The sequence below is a fragment of the Rhinoderma darwinii genome, chromosome 6 (assembly GCF_050947455.1).
Source record: "Rhinoderma darwinii isolate aRhiDar2 chromosome 6, aRhiDar2.hap1, whole genome shotgun sequence".
Taxonomy (NCBI): domain Eukaryota; kingdom Metazoa; phylum Chordata; class Amphibia; order Anura; family Rhinodermatidae; genus Rhinoderma; species Rhinoderma darwinii.
This window is the reverse complement of record NC_134692.1, coordinates 106,552,773-106,575,566: the sequence shown is the minus strand read 5'-3', so window position 1 is coordinate 106,575,566 and position 22,794 is coordinate 106,552,773. Positions and strand designations below refer to the sequence as shown.

The window sequence follows — 22,794 nt, the reverse complement described above, 5'->3', positions numbered from 1 at the left end:
AAAGGATGCAATACTAATGCAAACCGGCCGGGAAAAACGGCCCATTTTTAATCAGCAGACACTCGGGCGGGACCCTGTCGTGTGAATAAGGCATAACCGTATCTTCTTTGTAAAAGGAGTAAGAAACAGTGAAATAGGTTTTTTTAACCAATATAAATTTGGTATCGCCTTAAATCGTATTGACCAGAAGTAAATTTGTAGTTTTTACTGCAGTGAAAGACTTAAAAAAAAAAAAAAACCCAGAAGAAAAAAATGGAGGAATCCGTTTTTTCTAATTCCACCGTACATATATTTTTTTTTCCGTTTCGCAGTACATTATACAGTACTTAAAATGGTGCCAATAGAAACCAACTCCTCCCACAAAAAATAAGCCTTCGCACCACTCTATTAGCAGACAGATTAAAAAAAAAAAGTTATGGCTCATAGAATGCGGGGATTGTAAAACGAAAATGAAAAAGTTTAAATGGCTTAGACTAAGGGGTATAAAAAACAAGTTTTAAACGTGCAAAAGTTGTAAAAAAAAAAATATATATATATATATATATATATATATATATATACACACACTCTTCCTTCTCAATGAATTAGAATATCATCAAAAAGTTAATTTCAGTAATTCTATTCAAAAAGTGATACTCATTATATAGATTCATTACACACAGAGTGATCTATTTCCACAATCTTTTTTTTTTTAATGTTAAGGATTATGGCTGAAAATCCCAAATTTTGTGTATAAGAATATTAGAATATTATATAAGCCCAATTTCAAAAATTATTTTTAATACCGAAATGTTGTCCTACTGAACAGTATGTACAGTATCTGCCCGAAATACTCGGTCGGGGCTCCTTTGCATGAATTACTGCATCAATGCGTGGCATGGCGGCGATCAGCCTGTGGCACTTCTAAGGTGTTAACCCCTTAAAGGAACAGTGTCATCGCAAATAATTTTTTTATATGTTACAGATGTTAGTGCTTTAATAAAAACGTTTATATTCATTTGTGTGTTTGTGTTTTACTGTTTCTTATTTTTACACTTTTTCTTCCCTATGGGGGCTGCCATTTTTTGTTCCATTTCTGTGTGTGTCGATTAACGACACACGCAGACATGGAATACGGCAGCCACAGTCCCATAGGGACTGCGAACGGCTCCCGTCCCATTGACTGCCGTGTACGGCGTCTGTGTGGGAACTGCGCATGCGCCGCTCCCACACAGTCCTATTCGAAATTGGCGCCGTCCGGCGCCATTTTCCTGTGGACCGGAAGTCGCGGCCGGACAGTAATATTACTACTTCCGGTCGCGGCTTCCGGACTTGTGCACATGGAACAGCGGCAGCAAACGGAGCGGACGGGCCGGAGGGAGCCGCGGCGGCAGGAGCAGGTAAGAGATTTCAATGTATGTTAGTGTTTGTGTGTGTTTACTACTGTATGTAAACCTACTACACTGTGGGTTACCTCAAAAAATGGCGACACACAGTGTAGGAGGTTAAACCTTTCAAACCCCTCGTTTATCCCGGCACTAGCCAGGATAAAGGAGGGGGGGATGCTGAGAGCTCACTAGAGCGAGGGCTTTTAACCCAATGTTGCAATGCTGCAATTTTGGGAACAGCCCCATCTAGTGACCAAAAATGGGTAGTATTATAAATTAGAAATAATTTATAATATTTCCTGGCTCGTGCCAAAAAAAAAAAAAAAAATTTGAACAATGTTTAATCACCCACACACTAAATGTTTAATTTTTAAAAAAAAAACATGTTTTTCTGTCAACACCATCCCTTTAAGGACGCAGCCTTGTTTTGGCCTTAAGGCTCAGAGCCCATTTTTCAAATCTGACATATTTCACTTTATGTGGTAATAACGTCGGAATGCTGAAACCTATCCAAGCGATTCTGAGATTGTTTTCTCGTGACCCATTGGGCTTTATGTTAGTGGTAAAAATTGGACGATATATTCAGTGTTTATTGTTGAAAAATTGCAAAATTTTGGGAAAATTTATAAAAAATAGCATTTTTCTGAATTTAAATGCATCTGCTTCTAAAACAGACGGTTATACCACCCAAAATAGTTACTAGTTCACATTTCCCATATGTCTACTTTAGATTGGCATCGTTTTTTGAACATTATTTTATTTTTCTTGGACGCTACAAGGCTTAGAACATAAACAGCAATTTATTTTTTTTTAAAGAAAATTTCAAAAGCCTTTTTTTTAAGGTACCTCTTCAGTTCTGAAGTGGCTTTGAGGGGCCTATGTATTAGAAACCCTGATAAAACACCCCATTTTAAAAACTAGACCCCTAGTATTCAAATCAGCATTTAGAAAGTTTTTTAACCCTTCAGGCATTTCACAGGAATTAAAGCAAAGTGGACGTGAAATTTACAAATTTCATTTTTCTTGCTGAATTTCAATTTTATTCAATTTTTTTTGTGTAACACGGAAGGTTTTACCAGAGAAACACTACTAAATATGTATTGCCCAGATTCTGCAGTTTTTAGAAATGTCCCACGTGTGGCTCTAGTGCGCTTGTGGACCTAGTGCATTTTGAGGCCCCTTTTTTATTAGAATATATTTTAGGCAGCATGCCAGGTTTGAAGAGGTGTTGAGGTGCCAAAACAGTAGGAATCCCCCAATAGTGACCCAATTTTGGAAACTACACCCCTCAAGGAATTCATTTATGGGTGTTGTGACCATTTTGACCCCACAGTTTTTTCACAGCACCTATTTTAATTGGGCTGTGAAATTAAAAAAATGAAATTTTTTCCAATAAGATGTAATTTAGGATCACAATTTCCTATTTTCACAGGGAACAAAATACCCTATTTTGTTGCCCAATTTGTCCTGAGTGCGGCAATACCCCATTTGTGGCGATAAACTGCCGTTTGGACCCATGGGAGGGCTCAGAAGCAAAGGAGTGCTATGTGTTTGTTGGAGTCCAGATTTTGCTGGATTCGTTTTCGGGTGCCATGTCGCATTTGCAGAGCCCCAGAGGTATCAAAGCAATGGAAACCCACCAGAAGTGACCCCATTTTGGAAACTACACCCCTCAAGGAATTCATTTATGGGTGTTGTGACCATTTTGACCCCACAGTTTTTTCACAGAACTTATTTGAATTGGGCTGGGAATTAAAACAAAATTATTTTTTCCAATAATATGTAGTTTTGGCAGAAAATTTCAAATTTTCACAAGAAATAAAATACCCCATTCTGTTGCCCAATTTGTCCTGAGTGCGGCAGTACCCCATTTGTGGTGATAAACTGCCGTTTGGGCCCATGGGAGGGCTCAGAAGGAAAGGACCACAATTTGGCCGACTGGGGATTTTTTTGTGCAAAGTCATGTATGCAGTAGCCCCTGAGGTACCAGTACAGTTGAATACCCCAAGAAGTGACCCCGTTTTAAAAACTACACCCTTGAGGCATTCATCTAGAGGTGTAGTGAGCATTTTGACCGGAGATATACACACCATAAACTGTAATGTGGGTTCTCACGGGTACGTCAATACCCTACATGTGGCTGCCTAGGCACGCAGCAGGGCTCAGAGGGGAAAGACTAGGGGGGATAAGCTGTGCGGAGTGCATCAGGGTAAGTAAAACTGGGGTAGATTAAAAATCATGGGATGTATGATAAATTTTGAAGCACTCTTTCATACGGAGCCTTAGTTTTTCGGGACATGTGTCACATTGATATATTGTGTCCTTCCTTATCCCCCTCTTATAGCAGACTTTGTACCTCTTGACTTTTTTCTTTCTTGCCAGTTTGGGGAAGTTCTCCTGGAAAGTGTTGCCGCCCTGGTACGATGCGTGTGGCCTCGCCTTCATAAGTACTGGGTGCCCCCCCTTCTTGGTCCATAAAAATTAGTTTCTTGATAACCACCTCTTGAAATTCCAGGAAAGTTCCCGTCTGGCCTGCACATCGACGTAGCACGTACGCGTTGTACAATGCCATCTGTATGATGTGCACGGCCAACTTCTTATACCACACCGCATAGCGCTGTAGGGCTTCAGGGCTTGATCTGACAAGTCCACCCCTCCCATATACCTATTGTAGTCCAGGATGCAGTCTGGTTTGGGGGTCTCTGTACTGGTACCTCGTACAGGTACATGGGTACTGGTGTGACATCTCTCTTGTCCTTGTACTTGAAACACATTATGTTGCTGCTGGATTGTGCCCTGTTCTCACCCCTTCTGAGCGTTTGCCCTGCAGAGTCTTAGGGAGGCCTCTCAGATTTCTTCTAGCAGTGCCGCATGCCGCAGTACTTCTGGAAGCGAGGCAGTTGAAGAGTGGGACGCTGGTATAAAAATTATCCAGGTAGAGGTGGTAACCCTGGTCCAGCAGTGGATGCACCAAATCCCACACAATTTTTGCATTAACTCCCAGTAAGGGGGGGGGGGGGGCATTCTGGGGGCTGAATAGTGGTGTCCTTCCCTTCATATATCCTAAATTTGTAGGTATACCCTGATGCACTCTCGCACAGCTTATACATCTTTACGCCATAGCTTGCCCTCTTACCCGGCAGGTACTGGCGGAATTGAACCCTCCCTTTAAAATCTACCAAGGACTCATCAATAGAAATACACTTCTCGGGGGTGTATGCTTGGGAAAACCGGGCACTGAAACGGTCTAATAGGGGTCTCCATTTATACAAACGGTCAAAACTGGGGTCATCGCGGGGTGGGCACGGCTCATTATCAGTATAATGTAAGAAGCGAAGTATTGCCTAATTTATTTATTTTTTTAGGTTCCAGTTCAGTTCTGAAGTTGCTTTGAGGGGCCCATATATTAGAAACCCCTATCAAACACCCCATTTTAGAAACTAGACCCCTCAAAGTATTCACAACAGCATTTAGAAAGTTTATGAACCCTTTAGGTGTTTTACAGGAATTTTGAGCAAAGTAGAGGTGAAATTTACTTTTTTTTTTGTGAGAAAATCCTTTTTATACCACTTTTTTTTTTATAACAAAAGGTTTTATCAGAGAAACGCAACTCAATATTTATTGCCCAGATTCTGCAGTTTTGAGAAATATCCCACATGTGGTCCTAGTGCGGTAATGGACTGAAGCACCGGCCTCCGAAGCAAAGGAGCACCTAGTGGATTTTGAGCCCTCCTTTTTATTAGGCACCATGTCCGCTTTGAAGAGGTCTTGTGGTGCCAAAACAGTGGAAACCCCCCAAAAGTGACAGCATTTTGGAAACTAGAGACCTTGAGGAATTTATTGTAGTTTTCTTGGGGTGCATGCGGCTTTTTGATCAGTTTTTATTCTATTTTTAAGTGGCGCGGTGACTAAAAAACAGCAATTCTACTATTGTTTTTTTATTCTATTTTTTTTACAGCGTTCACCGTGCGCTATAAATGACATTCACTTTATTCTGCGTGGCGATACGATTACGGCGATACCAGACGTTTATAGTTTTTTTTTTATGTCTTATGGCGTTTGCACAATAAAATACGTTTTGTAAAAAATCATTCACGTTTTGTGTTACCTTATTCTTTTAACTTTTTTATTTTTCAATCAATAAAGCCGTGCGAGGACTTATTTTTTGCGTAACGAACTGTAGTTTCCATCAATACCATTTTTAGGTACATGCGACTTTTTGATCTCTTTTTATTCCATTTTTTGCGAAGTGAAGTGACCAAAGAATTGTGATTCTGGGACGGTTTATTATTAATTTATTTTACGGCGTCCACCGCGCGGGATAAATAATAAAATAATTTTGTAGTTCAGGCCGTTACGGACGCGGCGATACCAATTATGTATAGTTTATTTGTTTGTTTATATATTTTTATTAATAATAAAGGACTGATAAGGGAAAAGGGGGGATTTTTACTTTTAAATCTTTTATTTTCTTATTTTTACACATCTTTTTTACTTTGTCCCACTAGGGGACATGAGGGCAGGAGGCCCTGATCGCTATTCTAATACACTGCACTACATGCGTAGTGCAGTGTATTAGAACTGTCAGCTACTCACTGACAGCAAGCATAGTGGGTCCTGACTTCGTCAGGACCCACTAGGCTTCTGTCTATGGCATAGCCGGACGCCATTGTTTGGTGTCCGGTTGCCATAGTCACCATCGCCGGCCGCTATCGTGTAGCAGGCTGGCGATGGCAGCTTAACCCCTAAAAAGCCGTGATAGCTATTGAACACGGCTTTTCAGGGGTTAATCACCGGGGACACAGCGATCGGTCCCCGCTGTAGGAGCTGTGACAGCTGCTGTACGAGACAGCAGCTGTCACAGCTCCTGTATGTGTCGGGAGGACGGCCGAAACGGCCGTTACTCCCGAGACGTACTATTCCGTCATGGAGCGCGAACAGGGCGCTTACCATGACGTAATAGTACGTCAATGAGCGTTAAGGGGTTAAGGAAGCCCAGGTTGCTTTGATAGCGGCCTTCAGCTCGTCTGCATTGTTCGGTCTGGTGTCTCATCTTCCTCTTGACAATACTGCATAGATTCTCTATGGGGTTTAGGTCAGGTGAGTTTGCTGGCCAATCAAGCAGTGATACTGTGGTTATTAAACCAGGTATTGGTACTTTTGGCAGCGTGGACAGGTGCCAAGTCCTGCTGGAAAATGAAATCAGGATCTCTAAAAAGCTTGTCAGCAGAGGGAAGCATGAAGTGCTCGACAATTTCCTGATAGACGACTGCGTTGACTCTGGACTTGAGATAACACAGTGGACAAGGAAAAGCTACGATTCCACGCACAAAAAAAAAACAACACACACACACACACACACACACACTATACTTACCCAGCTCTCCATACTGCCTCTTGGGATGACATTTTACCCCATGTGACTGCTGCAGCTTCATCCCAGGAGGCTAGACTTCATAGAGGGACGTATCTCCATGACTATGGCCCAGGTTACATATACGGTTTGGGGGTTTTTACCGTGGTTTTCCACTGCGGACATTCCGGTCAAAAACCTGCACCACAATTTGGTACGTTTTTTCAGCCAGAATCCACTGCTGGTTCAAGGTCGGACACCCTGTGTACTTTTACGTAGCATATGCGCCCTGTGTAAACATGGCCAAACTGTTTTACATAAAGTGTTTCACCAGGGAAAAACTGAACTCTGGTGTTAAATCCTCAATCAGGATTGATCTCTGCTCCGGGAGTACTTGCTGCTTCCTTTTCTAGCAACCCATGATGGCATCTGTATGGTTCAGGTTTTTTTTAACAAACCCATTGACTTAAATGGGCAAATCCAGTGAGAGAATTGAACCAAACTAGTGCATCCTGCGATTTTCCAATAACAGAAAATCGGAATTGTGACTTTAGCGTGTCAGATAACGCTGCTGTCAGTTATACACTCGGCCAGCACATGAACGTTAACAATGTCTGAAGAAGGCCTTACTGTCTAACCCTAGTACTGCATCTACAGTACATACTTGCCAACAGTCCCGGTTTTTAGCAGGACATTCCTGCAATCAGAACTGCAAAAGGGGGAGGGTTTACAAAAAAGTGGGAGTTCCCAGCTGTTTATGGGGCATCCCATAAACTTAGAACGGTCAAATTTTGGACATTTAAATTAAGTATGACTAACACCACTGTATAATGCGGCTTCTGTTTCTCAGAGATAGGGGAGCAGTATCTCCCCTTCTGTGTGCTCGGTGTATGGGAGACACAGTAATCTCCGCACAATGCCCCGTGTATAGGATACTAGAAGACCTTCATATAAGGTTTGCTTAGTGAAACTTTAATAGTGTATACAGCCCAACATAAAACAGTATTTTAGCACCTTCTAAATGCCCATTCCAAAAACAGACTCCTTCAGTATGTTCGTTTACATACATGCATACAAAGCACTTGTAAGTAAGGGGGAAGGACTATACAGGCCATTTATTTAAACTTCACGTATCCCCCTGGCATGAAAGACTACAAAACCAATTACAGCATCTCTAAAAAGAAAATCATAAATGCATAGCTATCATTAGAAAAAACATGTCAAAAACGGGAAAGAGAATTGTAGTGTATGACGCGTTTTTTTACACACGCGTGCGCGTTTATAAAATGTGTCGTGTGAAAAAAAAAACAAACGCGGCAGGCCAATACTTTGCGCGGAAACCGCTCCCAATTCCCATAGTAAATGGGAGTCCGAATTATGCGCCAAAAAACACCTATAATTTAAAAAGCGCTTTACAAAAACACTAGCGTTTGACACTTTTTTTAGCGCCGAGTGAACAAGGCTCTACATGTGCGAAGTTAATAACTACACGGTATACATGATTGTGAATCTGGTTATGCAGGTATATTAATCTTATGTTAAAGACCGGTGTTACCCATTCATTATTGAGGTGATTCACAGAACTTACAATCGCAGTGTCATACATCACTTGTGCAGCATAAAGACAAAAGACACAGCATAACCGAGAGCCAAAGCTGGAGTCAGAGACTTTGTAGACAATGCGAGTTTACTTTAGACCACCCGAGACCATCATATAATCTAGAAGAACTAAGAGTGCATCCAAAGTCCTGCGAGTCAATTCATAAACAAATTCAATACACTTTGCTGGCTGAGATGGCATCACACTGGCATTGCCTCTAAGAGAAAGGCCTTTGCAGAGTCTCAAAAAACATACATGTTATTATACAGGATAGCCACGGTTTGTGTCCATGTGTAGTTTCTGTTTGGTCCTTAACCCCTTTTTTTTATGGCGTTCACAGTGCAGGTTAAACAATGATATATTGTAACAGTTCAGACTTTTACGGACGCGGCGATATCAATTGTTTTTTAATTTTTTTTACTATGCTCTAGGGGGGAAATGGGAAAAGGTCTTTTTTTTTTAAATTTAATTATTAAATTATTCATTTTTTTTACACAAAAAAAAAACAAAAAACAACTTTAACTCAATTTTACTTTTTTAATTAGTCCCCCTAGGGGACTTCAACCAGCGATCATTAGATCGTTTGCAAGATATACTGCAATGCTAATGTATTGCAGTATATCGTGATTCTGACATGCATCTATTAAGCCCTGCTGGAGGGAGGGCTTAATAGGTGTACAAAGATGGCGGACTTGTGGGCCTTAATTAGGCCCCCAGGCAGCCATAGCAACCATCGCCCCCCCCCCCCCGGGATTGCGTTGCGGGTGCGATGAGCTGTTAGAGAGGGTCGCCCCCTCTTTCTAATGATTTAAATGCTGCGGTCGTTATTGACCGCAGCATTTAACGAGTTAAACAAGCGGGATCACGCTCGAGCGCGATGCCGCTCGTTACTCTGAAGTGTCGGCTGTAACAAACATCTTATGGAGCGAGTTCACTCAGTGAGCCCGCTTCATACTTCCCCTACCCGACTTTGGCGTATGGATACGTCAAATGTCAGGAAGGGGTTATGGCTACTTTGTTGGTATGTTCATGGGTTTTTTTTTTATGATCACATCCATCTTCCCGATCCAAGTTTCTCTAATGAATTTATCATAACACAGTGGACCAACACCAGCAGATGACATGACCCCCCAAGCCATCACTGACTGTGGAAACTTCACACTGGACCGCAAGCAACTTGGATTGACGCCTCTCCACTCTTCCTCCAGACTCTGGGACCTTGATTTCCAAATGAAATGCAAAATTTACTTTCATCTGAAAACAGGACTTTGGACACTGAGCAGTGTTGGTCCACTGTGTTATATCAAGTCCAGAGTCAGCGCAGCATCTACCAGGACATTTGAGCACTTCATGCTTCCCTCTGCTGATAAGCTTTATGGAGATGGTGATGTCATTTCCCAGCAGGACTTGGCACCTGCCCACACTGCCAAAAGTACCAATACCTGGTTTAATAATCTCAGTATCACCGCGCTTGATTGGCCAGCAAACTCGCCTGACCTAAACCCCATAGAGAATCTATGGGATATTGTCAAGAGGAAGATGAGAGACCCCAGACCCAACAATGCAGACGAGCTGAAGGCCGCTATCAAAGCAACCTGGTCTTCCATAACACCTCAGCAGTTCCACAGGCTGATCGCCTCCATGCCACACCATTGATGTAGTAATTCATGCAAAAGGAGCCCCGACCAAGTACTGAGGGCATATACTGGACATACTTTTCAGCAGGCCAACATTTCGATATTAAAAATCATTTTTGAAATTGGGCTTATATAATATTCTAATTTTCTAAGACAATTTTGGGTTTTCATTAACTGTTACCCATAATCATCAACATTAAAATAAAAAAATGCTGGAAATAGATCAGTGTGTGTAATGAATCTATATAATATAGGAGTTTTACTTTTTGAATTGAATTACTGAAATAAATTACCTTTTTGATGATATTCTAATTCATTGAGAAGGACTAGTATTAGGCAACAAATGAGCCGTCAGTTCTTGAAGTTTGTGTGTTGGAAGTAGGGCAAGTGTAAGGACCTAAACGACTTCGGACAAGGGTCAAATTGCGATGGCTAGGCAACTGGGTCAGCACCAAACGGCAGGTCTTGTGGGGTGTTCCCGAAATGCGCTGTTCACTATGTGCTCTCTTATACTGACATATTAACGTTACTGAAGTGTTTAGACAGTGAATAGACATTCCTTCCACGCTAATAACGTGGTAAAAAGAGATTGCTTTTCTAAATAAAAAGCACTGCTGACACCTACATTATAGCGCCCATCTCCTTATGTAGGAGATAGGGCACTTATAATGTGGTGACAGAGTCTCTTTAAGAACAACCACCCTTAACAGCCGCCGTAAAAACACTATACGGCAGTCGTTAAGGGGTTAAATATGTGATCCAAGTTACACAGACATCCAATGTTTATGATTAAACTTCATATCTATAGGAAATATAAGTTAGCTTAAGTGGTTTTCCAGTTTGTTTGTTTTTTAAAATAAGGATGCTCAGATAGTAGAACTGCAGTAAGATTAGTCGCTTACTAAACTACGTAGCCGAAATGTTTCTGTAAGCCAGTCTTACGTGCAGTCACATGACTATGCTCCTGGTGTGACGCTCTGTACACGTGGTTATCTTCCCTTTACCTGTAGTACCACCTACATGCCTCTTATCTCCGCTGCTCCCAGCTATCTCCTTTCTATCCCTGTATCTGGAGGGATCGTGTTTCACATGCTGGGCAGCAGTGCAAAGACTAGCAGAAAACCTGAGCTTTGTCTCAGTAGCAAACAGTAGGTAATTACAGCACTACCTAATACCTTGAAATAGAGGGGCATACAGACAGATGTAAATATAGCCAATGTCTGTAAGGGGAGAAGAGTCATGGGAATTGTAGTCCTTTATATTGCAATGCCGCATATAGCGAGCTCATGCAAAATGGACAACAGTGCAGCATACCACTGAACAATATAACGAAGAATAGTACTTCTGAGCTATGGGATCACTCCAACAAACTCTGAAACGCACTCATTCCTTACTACCATGGTCATGAACTAGCACTCTATGCTTGCCAACATTCAAAACGCCAGACGGATAATGACCAAAGATACCATATAAACATGCGTGCTCAATTTGGACGAGCGTGCATGTTTACCGCTATAGGGAGAGGACAAGCCTCTGCTAGACACCTCTGGCAGCGTTTCTCTCCCAGGGGAACAAAGGATAATAAATCTATCATAGCTAATCCTTATTTCCACTGATGTCTACAGTTGAGGGGTAGTCCCCGCAAATTGGCCACACACATTAGATAATCCTCAAAGGCAAACGTCATATTGGATTTCCCAAGGCTCTGCTTCCCTCGGGGAGAAACACTGCCAGGGGTTCATGGCAGCAGCTTGGTCTTCTCTCCTTGTGGAAGCAAAAATACATGTTCACCAATCCAAGCATGCAACAGCTATGTGTATGGTCAGCCTAAGTAGTACACAAACGATTCTAGAGTAGCCGTCTATAGGTGAAATATCACTATTCAAAATACAGATATCATAAAACTCCACTGTATTCCCATGAACTAAACTAAAGTAGTGTTGATACATATAATGGATTTTATAATGGTTTGAAAATAAAAAAAAATATTTAAGATACGAAAAGGAGAAGCTTGTTTGTTTCATTCACTACTTTTTTTTTAGCATTGAACGCATTGAAGCAAATAGTCCGCTTTGTGTGTGTACAGCTCCTATGCATACCCATGTGTTTCTATGGTTGCAGACTAACAAATCCTGTGTTTTTCTAATCCTCCAGTCATGAGTTACCCCTTTCAACTTTTATGTAAATAATAACCACTGCATGTGACTTTTCACCAGTTTGCTGTCAGAGAATGGCAATATCCAGGAAGAGGTTTTAAAACTAATGCAAAAGAAAAAAGGGGATAGTTGTCCATGGCAACCAGATTCCAAGTTTGATTGATCAGAAGCCTTCTGAAAATGAAAGCAGAAACCTGATTGGTTGCCACAGGCAACTACTTCATTTTTCCTATTTACATCCTGAACAGCGTGCTATTGAATTCTGCACTGCGCACAAAATAACGGGTCAAAACACATACGGCTGCTTGAACGAGGCCCAAGAGAAAAAATAAAATAAAAAAGTATAAAGGATCTTGAAAGTGGTTCAGAACAAAAAGTAAATAAAACTTTAATACCTAAAACCCCTTAGGCCCAGTTCACACAGATTTTTTTTTACAGCTGATTTTGACTCGGAAACTGCACAAATATAGGACATGTCGTGAGTTTTACGCAGCGGACACACGCTGAGTGAAACTCACGTACAGTCTGCACGGCCCCATTGACTAACATAGGTCCGTGCGAAGCGCATGAAAATCACGCTCGTTGCACGGACCTATTATACGTTCGTCTGAATAAGCCCTAACTTTGTGGGGGTAGTGGGAGTAGTACGTTTTGTATCATGTATGCAGAACAAAGCAGATTTCCAAACTAGGAGACCAACTGTAATCCCATCACATCAACATGCAATAGATCACTTACAAATTACCTACAGACGCAGAAACGCTGAGGTGACCTATATAATCAGGCGATAAGTTTTTTTTTATTTTGCTTTTTAACCTGCAAATTCACAAGAGTATGGATGGGATCCAGAATGTATGTGAATGAATGCATGCGTTATAACTAAAAACGTACATAAAGTAGGATAATGCTACACTTCATGGATATAGCTAATCCTGGTATTCGGTATTAACCCCTTATCGTAAACAACTTTCAGATTTTCATTTTTTCCTCCCCACCTTGCATAAGCCATAACTTTTTCATTATTCCGTCGATAAAGTCCTATGAGGGCTTGATTTATGCAGGACGAGCTGTAGTTTTTCGTAGCGCCATTTATTGTGCCATATAATGGACTAGGAAACGGGGAAAAAATTGCCGGGTACAAAAATGAATAAAACAGTGATTCCTCCATTGTTTTTGCGCTTTGTTTTTACGGAATTCACTGTGCAATTAAAACAACATGTTAACTTTATTCTGCGGGTCAATAAGATTACGGCAATACTAAATATATATATTTTTTTCTGTTTTACTACCATTACAAGGGAAAAACCGTGTGTAAAAAATACGATTTATTTTGTGTCGCCAAATTCGGAGAGCCATAACTTTATTTTTCTGTCAATTAAGTGATATGAGGGCTTATTTTTTGCGGGGAAACTGTAGGTTTTAATGCTACCATTTTGGTGTACACTCAAGGTTTTGATCACATTTTATTCCATTTTTTGTGGGAGATTAACGAACCAAAAAATAGCGATTATGGCGTTTACATTTTTCTTTTACAGTGTACACTGTGCGGGTTAAATAATGATATATTGTAATCGTTCAGACTTTTACAGATGCGGCGATACTAATTATGTTGTTTTTACAATGCTCTAGGGGGTAAAAATTATTTTAACTTTTAATTACATTAAGAAAAACAAAAAAAAACAACTTTACTAATTTTTTTTTAAAAAAAAATATTAATCCCCCTGGGGAACTTCAACCAGCGATCGTTGTATCGCTTGCACTATATACTGCAATACTAATGTACAGCAGTATATAGTCTTCCCGACAGGCTATCCCTGCCAGAGCTTAATAGGAGCACAAAGATGACAGACCTGAGGGCCTTCATTAGGCCCCAAAGCTGCCATAGCAACAATCGCCACACCACGATTGCGTGGGAGGCGCGATGAGCTGCAAAAGGGGGTCGCCCCCTCTTTCTAACAATTTAAATGCCGCGGTCGCTATTGACCGTGGCATTTAACGGGTTAAACGAGCAGGCTCGCGCTCGATCCTGCTCATTACTGCGAAGTGTCGGCTGTCACATACAGCCGACACCCGCATTTTATTGAGCGGGCTGAGCCCGCGAGTCCGCTCCATACTTCCACCTACCCGGCTAGGACGTAGCCATACGTCAAATGTCGGGAAGGGGTTATCCAGGAAGTGAAAAATGTATCTTAGGGGCTGCAGTAACAAAAAAATAAAAAAGCAATACTAACCTATCCTTGCCCCCCAATGATCCAGCGCTGCTACTCGGGTGGCAGTTCAAGTGATTGTTTACATGCAAGTACCATGAAACTGCTGCAGCCAATCAAACTTTAGCGGGGCTCTGTGGTGACCAATCATTTCTGGCATAATGCCAGAAATAGAACATATGGCCCTAGAGCCCACTAATTGGCTACAGCAGTCACATGCTACATGTATCTTAACAAGCACCAGGACTGCCGCCGGAGCGAGATCGCTGGATCACCGTGGGCAAGGATAGGTATGTACTGCTTTGTTTTATTATTTCTTTAATTTGCAGCCCCTAAAAAAATTTGCACTTCCCAGAAAACCCCTTCAAGATAGTCATGTACATTCAATAGCTATTTCGTCAATTCCACTGTATACGTGCACACTCGGCCCTTCTATTTTCCAATGAGGACCCCGGCAGCAGCTTATCTCCTGCAGGAATAAAGAATTGGTAATGTTGAAATCCAACCTGTATGACACACACACACAGTCAGGGAATAGTTGGCAGGCTTTCATACACATGCGATAGTCTGCCATTCCCATCGATAAGGACAGGTTCAACCAACGTGTGTATGGCCAGCTTACAGAATAGGAAGGTCCTCACTGCTGCTCTGAAGAGGACCTGGACCTCTCCAAACTGGGATATCATGCTCAGGTTTTCCATGACTTAGAAGAAAAAGAAATTGACCAAAGGGCATGAGTAGAAGGGCACGGGTATTTCTTTAGTGAATACAGTGCATGTAAAGAAGACTTGTCAGAAGGTCAGGGTTCCTTCACTATCCAGGAATGAGCAATAGTCATTTATTTCTACTCTAGAAATGAGTGTAACCAATAGACGTCTGACCAGAGCAGCAGCCTACGTGGGATAGAGTAATCTGCCACGTACTACAGAACCTTTTTTGTGAGATTGCTGGCTGTGAAAATATATGGGGTAGGAGCCTCTGTCAAGTCCCGCTTACAGTGGTGATCAGCCTGAACTTAATATATTAAAAAGGTACTGCAAAAAATACCTATTCTCCAATAGAAAGCCATTATGACAATCCCTCCCTTTAGCCACGAGTGGTTCAGTATGTACATGGTATAATGGATATGCTCCTTATATTCTATGGAGTGGTAAACCTGCAAATCAAAACGGATTGCACATCTTTTAGTGAGTGGTTCCTTAGAGATTTCCCACTATAGGAAGTGATGATATATCCACTAGGATATGCCATCACCTAAAGAGGTTTTCCCATCAGGGACATTTATGGCATAGTCACAGGATATGCCATAAATGTCAGATAGATGCGGGTCCCACCTCGCTGATCTACGCGGTTTTTCTCTTCATGGTTGGGAATCACATGCGTCAGCCGGAACACAGAGGTAGGACGGGGTTTAGGGGGCCCCTTTGTAGAAATAGGTGCGGGTCCCAGAGGTGGGACCCGCATATAGCTGACATTTATGGCATATCCCGTGGATATATCATAAATGTCCCTGATGGGAAAACCCCTTTAATGATCGATAGTGGTCCGACTGTCAGGATACACAGACTTTGTCCTTCACTAATCCTCCCAGCCACCCATGGCACTGTATTAGAGACAGTCTCACATGAGATTTTTCAGAGGCATATGAAGATACAATAAGGCCTAAAAGACTATGGATGCAGTATCATGGATCCGTTCAACTCGGAGCTTGTCCAGATCTGTAATTCAGCCATATGGATGAACCCAAAGGCGGCAGATGAGCCAAGACTTGGTAGTCACAACCGGTCTACAAACTGAATCTTTATGTTCTTCAAGTTGCACTTTAATTAGCAAAAGGAACATTTACATTAATAGATCTGATGTGTGTAGAAGAGGAATATGTAAATATACCACAAAGTATCTGAAATAGTTTCAAAGATATTCATAAATTCACATTATACTATAGGAATATAATAAAACTGACAGATTCTGTGCACAAAATAACTCAGCAGCAGAGAAATGTTAGATATACGGTGCAGGGTGAGATCTGTAGGGTAAACACACTACACTGGCACTACAGCTGGCAAAGTACCCTGTTACTTTAAGTACTCTTTGTATCACTTGCAGCTTCCATAGGACCTGGACAACACACTAGAAAAATAGGTAACAATGGATTTGTCTCTTCATCTTCACTATGTATGATCACTACAATAACCTCAGTATTCCCATGAAGAGCACCAGACTGTGCATCTATATGTGTGGGCATTGAACGGTGTACACGGAAGTACATGCAGGGAAGGTGTATGGTTAATAATGCCACACTGTAAACATTCCCTTCCCCAGCAGGGCGATGATGACTGTGCACGATGGTGGGGTGATGCTGATAAATAGTGTAATCCCAGCAGGACACACGGCCCTGTAACCCTTCTGCTGCCGGGCTGCTCGTGCATGTAATGTTTGTGCTTATAAGCCAGCGCCCTCCTCACTGCCGGCATCAGGCCTTGTGTACAGTGATAATCCTACCGCAGCCGCATCACCTACACTACAGTGATACAGGGATGGGTAGGGGGTACTGGAGGGGTTGATCCTGCACGGGGAAGTACAGCGGTACAATGACTGACAGTGATGGGGGGGTGATGCTGCACAGGGCAGTATAGCGGGCACTACATATGGGGGTGATGATGCACAGGGCAGTATAATGGAGGGAACACACAATGATCGTGATGTAAAGTGTTGTATCACGCTGATCATGTACCTTCCATCTCCATGTCCTCGGGTTCACTGAGCTGCTGCTCCCCGGGTTTCTGCTGTTGTTGCTGCTGCTGATGGTGGTTCATCTCTCTGGGTTCGGCCTCGATCAATCCTGCTCGCTGCGCCGGCGTAGACTTGGGCTGAAGGCCCGGTTGGGATGGGGCGGAGAGCGGCCTCGGCAGGGCCTGCGCAGCGGCTGCAGCCTGGGCCTTTCCCGCGGGCGCCTGCAGATGAGAGGGAGGAGGGAGAGCGGAGGGAGCTGGCGGCAGGGATACGCGCACGTATTTGCTCGCTATTCGCCCAATTTCGGCGCCTTTATAGGGGTAGGCGCAGGGGATGATGCTCCCCGGGGGCCCTTAGCGGCCGGTCAAGTGACACAATCTGCACGGAGGCGGGCTGATCCGGAGAACCGTCACTGGGCCTGGCAACTCCAGGCGGTGGACAGCTCTTGTACAGCTGCTCTCAGGTTTCACCCCCCTGCTCATTGAGTTGATGTGAGCACAACCGGTGCAGCGGGAGCTCTACGGCCTGACTCTGTCCTGGAGCCCCCACGTCTCATGTAACCCGCTCCACTAACACGCAACACGGCCGACCCCGGGCCGCCTCTTTCCCGAGTACAGGGCGGCAGCAGCGGGCAGCCAGCGTCACCTAGTCCCCGTTCTCCTGTCCCTTTCGTGCTTTGCTCTTTCCCTCTCCTCAGCCTGTGTGTGGAGACGCCAGGCTCTCAAAATGGCGGCTCAGTGAAATGTCACATCCGCATGGGGCAGCGTGAGAGGAGGGAGGGGCGTGAGGGAAGGCGGGGGGAGATAATCAAAGCGTGAGACCGCCACATCCCCTCCCCCTCCCTTCATCGTCTCCCGGTATCTACGCTTCCTCATTGCATGTGTGGCTCCTCGGTGGACGGGAGCCGTTAGCTCTGAATAGTGTCCATATTACACTATACACGGAGAGTCCCGTGTGTGACAAGGTGTATTTTGGTGTCTTCATAGCCCTTACTCTAATGATAGGGATTCACTGACACTTCAGACACCACAGCTGCACCCAGTCTATGACTTCATTTGACCGATGTGTCCGCCATGTTGACATTCTTACTCTATTAGTGGTAAACTAATTTTGCAATGGGATATCACCCAGGGTTGCACCATTCATGAGGAGAGAACTTCGTCCCAGGTGTCGGGTGTACAGACCTTCCCTGCACTTTCCTTCTACAATTTACTCGGGTTGCCACATTTTGCTTTCACATAAGTTTACACAATGACTAGAAGCCCCCCTGACTACCGGATGGGTCAGATTATGTGCTTGGCATGGCTCTATGCCGGCTGCCATCTCTCCCGACTCCCCTATAAATAATCGTGCGTATTTGTAGTAATGAGGAGCGGGTAATAATCAGCTTTGAGACCCTTTTAAGGCCTTATTCACACGGACGTGTCAGTTTTGCGTGTGCAAAAAATGCGTTTTGCGAGCGCAAAAGGTCCGTGTGTCATCAGCATATGATGCGTGGCTGCGTGATTTTCGCGCAGCCGGCATCATTATGACACTGTTTTTATGTTTACAAACATAAAAGCAGAAGGTGCGTTTCTGTTTTCAGTCATTCTTTTTACTTCTGTTGCGCGAATCACGCGCGGCACCCGGAAGTGCTTCCGTGTGCCGAGCGCAATTTGCACGCACCCATTGACTTCAATGGGTGCGTGCTGCGCGACACACGGGCAAGTATAGGACATGTCGTGAGTTTTACGCAGCGGATATACGCTACGTGAAATTCACTGACAGTCTGAATGGCCCCATTCACTTACATAGGTCCGTGCGACACGCGTGAAAATCCCGTGCGTAGCACGGACGTATAACACGTTCGTGTGAATAAGGCCTAAGGCTGTGTTCACATGTCGGAATCAGCGTGGAAAACACCTCGCTTTTGGTTCACAACTGGAATCAGCTCTGTAGTTCAAACAGCGCTGATTTTTCAGCTCCCTAAAACAAATAGCGGCAATGAAACAAAAAAACTCTTAAGCCATCTGTTCCGCTGAAGTAACATGCAACGGATTTATTAAGAGGCGCACACCTCTTAATAAATCTATCGCATCTTTCTGCGGCCTGGTGCTATCCGTTCCCATCCCCCAATCGGATATAAAATAAACAAATTATACTCTCCTCACCGCTCCTCATTGCTTCTCCCCTATGGGTCCCCCCTACATGCTGCGACTCATACAAGGTCCTGATGCCGAACTGCGTCAGGGCCTTCTATGTGACGCAGCAATCAATGTCATGAGTGCTGCGTCACAGACATTGTCCTGATGCTGCCCGGGCACAGCAGGTTGTATAAGCCACGTCATCCTGAGGGGAGAAGAGTAGCTGTTAGGTAAACATTTTTGTTTAAATTATTATTTAATTAACCCCTTAAGAACACGGCCAATTTTAGCCTTGAGGACAGAGCAATTTTTTTTAAAATTCCCTCTTTGCATCCCGACGCTCATAACGCTTTTATTTTTTGTACGACGTAGTTGTATGAGACTTTGTTTTTTGCGGGACGAGTTGTACTTTATGTAGGTACTATTTTTTGGTACAAATACATTATCGTTTAATTTCTATACATTTTTAATTAGATTAAAATGCAGAAAAAAAGCAGTTCTGCAGCAGTTTTAATATTTATTTTTTTACACCATACACCGATCATCATAAATAATGTTATACATTTGTTGTACAGGTTGTTACGGTCGTGGCGATACCAAATATGTCTGTATTATTTTAAAAAGTTTATTATAAAAAAATGTGTGTTTCTGTGTATTTTATTTACTTTTTATTTATTTATTTACCATTATTTTTTTTTACATTCATTTTACTTTTTTTTTTTAATCCCATAAAGGGATTTATCATTTTGACTTTTATTTTGTAACTGCAATGTACTGGCATAGATCTATATGCCAGTACATTAGCCTGTTACTGATCGTACACAGGCAGTTGTTAGGGCATACCTCAGTATGCCCTAACAACAGGAAATATGTTCAGACAGCCCTGGGGTCCTTCACTGCACCCTGGGCTGTCTGGCCATACGAGTTGTGGACTTTGATCGCGTCACAGTTATTTTCTGTGACGCGATCAATGTGCAGTCCCCTCTCTTTGAACGCCGCGATCAGCTGTCATCGCGGCGTTCAAAGGGTTAACAGCGGAGAGAAGATGTTTCTCTTTTCTCCGCTGTCAGAGCGGGGCCCTGGCTGTGTATTACAGCCGTTGCCCCGCTCTCGATCGCGCGCACAGACGGCTGTCACACAGGACGAGAATGCTCGTCCTAATGCGCGAAGTGCTCGCCGCTCAGGACGAGCATACTCGTCCTGTGTCGGCAACCAGTTAATTGTCCAAAGCTAGGAGCTGGCCCGGCCTCCTTTTGTGAAGCCACACCCCTGTCCAAAAAAGGCCAAAAGTTGCAATTCGCACTGCAAGTCTCGACTTTTGGGCCCTTTTGCGACAAAGGTTGATAAATTCCCTCGAATGTAAAACACAGTTGCAACAAATTAGGCCATATCTCAAACTGGAAACTATGGACGGCCCCATGCACACGACCATAAAAAATCTCCGTAATTGCGGACCGTATTTACGGACGCGCCCGGTTCCATTGACCGAGGACACCTTTCCGTTTCGCTACTGATAGGTGTCCATGCTGTAGAACCATGCTGGGAATTATGAAGCATGTCCTACTTTTCGTTTTTTACTTTGTATGGGAGCATGGCCCGAAAACACGGCCCACGACCGGCCATGCCCGTATCCGCGGGCCGTAATTACGGGACGGCCGTGTGCATGAGGCCGAGGAGAAGTGTCCAGATGGGATAGGTAATAATTTATAGATCAGCGGGGATCCCACCGCTGGGACCCCCATCCCTCTGAACCAGGACAACTACTGTATGGAGCTGTGGCCAAGTCAGCATATTCGGCTGTTTCCATATCTCCATATAGTTGTATAAAGTAGTCGCGTGCATGCATGGCCACCACTATATGCAACTCCTCCCCTCCATAACCAACCTGGTGGAGAGGGACAGGATTCCCTTGTTCTGCTGATTGGTGGGGTCCCAGTGGTTGGATATCCAGTGATCTAACATTTCTAATGTGCTAAGACCCCTAATGTTGTTATCATACTATGCTGCCCTGTTTAACCCCTCCCTGACACTTGACGTAAGTATATGTCATAGTCAGTGGGGGGGAGTATGAAACAGGCTCATGGGCTAAGACCGCTCTGTATATTACAGCTGACCTCTCGCACTAAGGCCTGGTTTACACGAGCGTGTGCGTTTTGCGCACGCAAAGGGCACTTAACAGCTCCGTGTGGCAGCCCCATATGATGCCGCCATCATTATGACACTCCGTTTGGATGTTTGTAAATAGAAAAGCACGTGGTGCTTTTCTGTTTACATTCATAGTTTGACAGCTGTTGCACGAATCACGCGCGTCACACGGAAGTGCTTCCGTGTGGCATGCGTGATTTTCACGCACCCATTGACTTCAGTGGGTGCGTGATGCGCGAACAACGCACAAATATAGGACGTGAGTTTTTCGCAGCGGACTCATGCTGCGCAAAAATCACGGACTGTCTGCACTGCCCCATAGACTAACATAGGTCCGTACAACACCCGTGAAAATCACTCGCGTTGCATGGACGTATATCACGCTCGTGTAAACGAGCCCTAAGGGCGGATTCACACGAGCGTGTGCGTTTTTGCGCATGCAAAAAACGCTGCGTTTGGCGTGCGCAAAAGGCACTTAACAGCTCCGTGTGTCATCACATAGGATGCGTGGCTGTGTGATTTTCGCGCAGCCGCCATCATTATGACACTCCGTTTGGATGTTTGTAAACAGAAAAGCACGTGGTGCTTTTCTGTTTCCAAACATAATTTTGACTGCTGTTGCGCGAATAACGTGCATCCCACGGAAGTGCTTCCGTGTGGTGCGTGTGATTTTCACGCGCCCATTGACTTCAATGGGTGCGTGATGCGCGAACAACGCAGAAAAATAGGACCTGTCGTGAGTTTTACGCAGCGGAATCACGCTACGCAAAAATCACGGACAGTCTGCACTGCCCCATAGACTTGCATAGGTCCGTGCGACACGCGTGAAAAGCACGCGGGTGGCACGGACGTATATCGCATTCGTGTAAATCCGCCCTAATACAAGCCCTCGAACGCGCAATCGAAGGAAAAATAAAAAAGTTATGGCTCTCAGAATATGGCGACAGAACAAATTTTCTTTTTAAGGCTGGATTCACACGAGCATGTTACGTCCGTAATGGACGGAACGTATTTCGGCCGCTAATCCCGGACCGAACACAGTGCAGGGAGCCGGGCTCCTAGCATCATAGTTATGTACGACGCTATGAGTCCCTGCCTCGCTGCCGGACAACTGTCCCGTACTGAAAACATGATTGTGGACTTAGACCCAAGAGAGAGGTAAGTCTCCTATTATATAGGCATAATGTTCAGTGTAGGGACCCCCTGTATGAGGCTGCCTTGTCGTGGCAGATGGGCTCGCATAATTTGATCAAACTGAGTGCTAAGAACATCACATTAGGGCCTTATTCACACGAATGTGTTATACGTTCGTGTGACGGCCGTTAGAAAAACGTCCGTCACACGGACCTATATAATTCAATGGGCCATTCACATGGCCGTTGTTTCAACGGGCCGTGTAAAGGGTCCGTGAGAAAATAGGACATGTCCTCTATTTTTTCACGCATCCCTCCATAGACTAGTCTATGGGCGATG

At 43.8% G+C, this 22,794-nt stretch overlaps 1 protein-coding gene across 2 annotated transcripts in view; it reads right to left on the bottom strand.

The window, feature by feature from the left end:
• USP7 (ubiquitin specific peptidase 7) overlaps nt 1-17,827 on the bottom strand; it is a 61,303-nt gene extending 43,476 nt beyond the window's left edge. For both annotated transcript variants that reach the window (XM_075830085.1, XM_075830086.1), the window contains exon 1: nt 17,055-17,827. In XM_075830085.1, the coding sequence (XP_075686200.1) occupies nt 17,055-17,136 (82 nt within the window). In that variant the 5' untranslated portion in view covers nt 17,137-17,827. The remainder of the gene's footprint in view (nt 1-17,054) is intronic.
• Between the last annotated feature and the right edge of the window lie 4,967 nt (nt 17,828-22,794).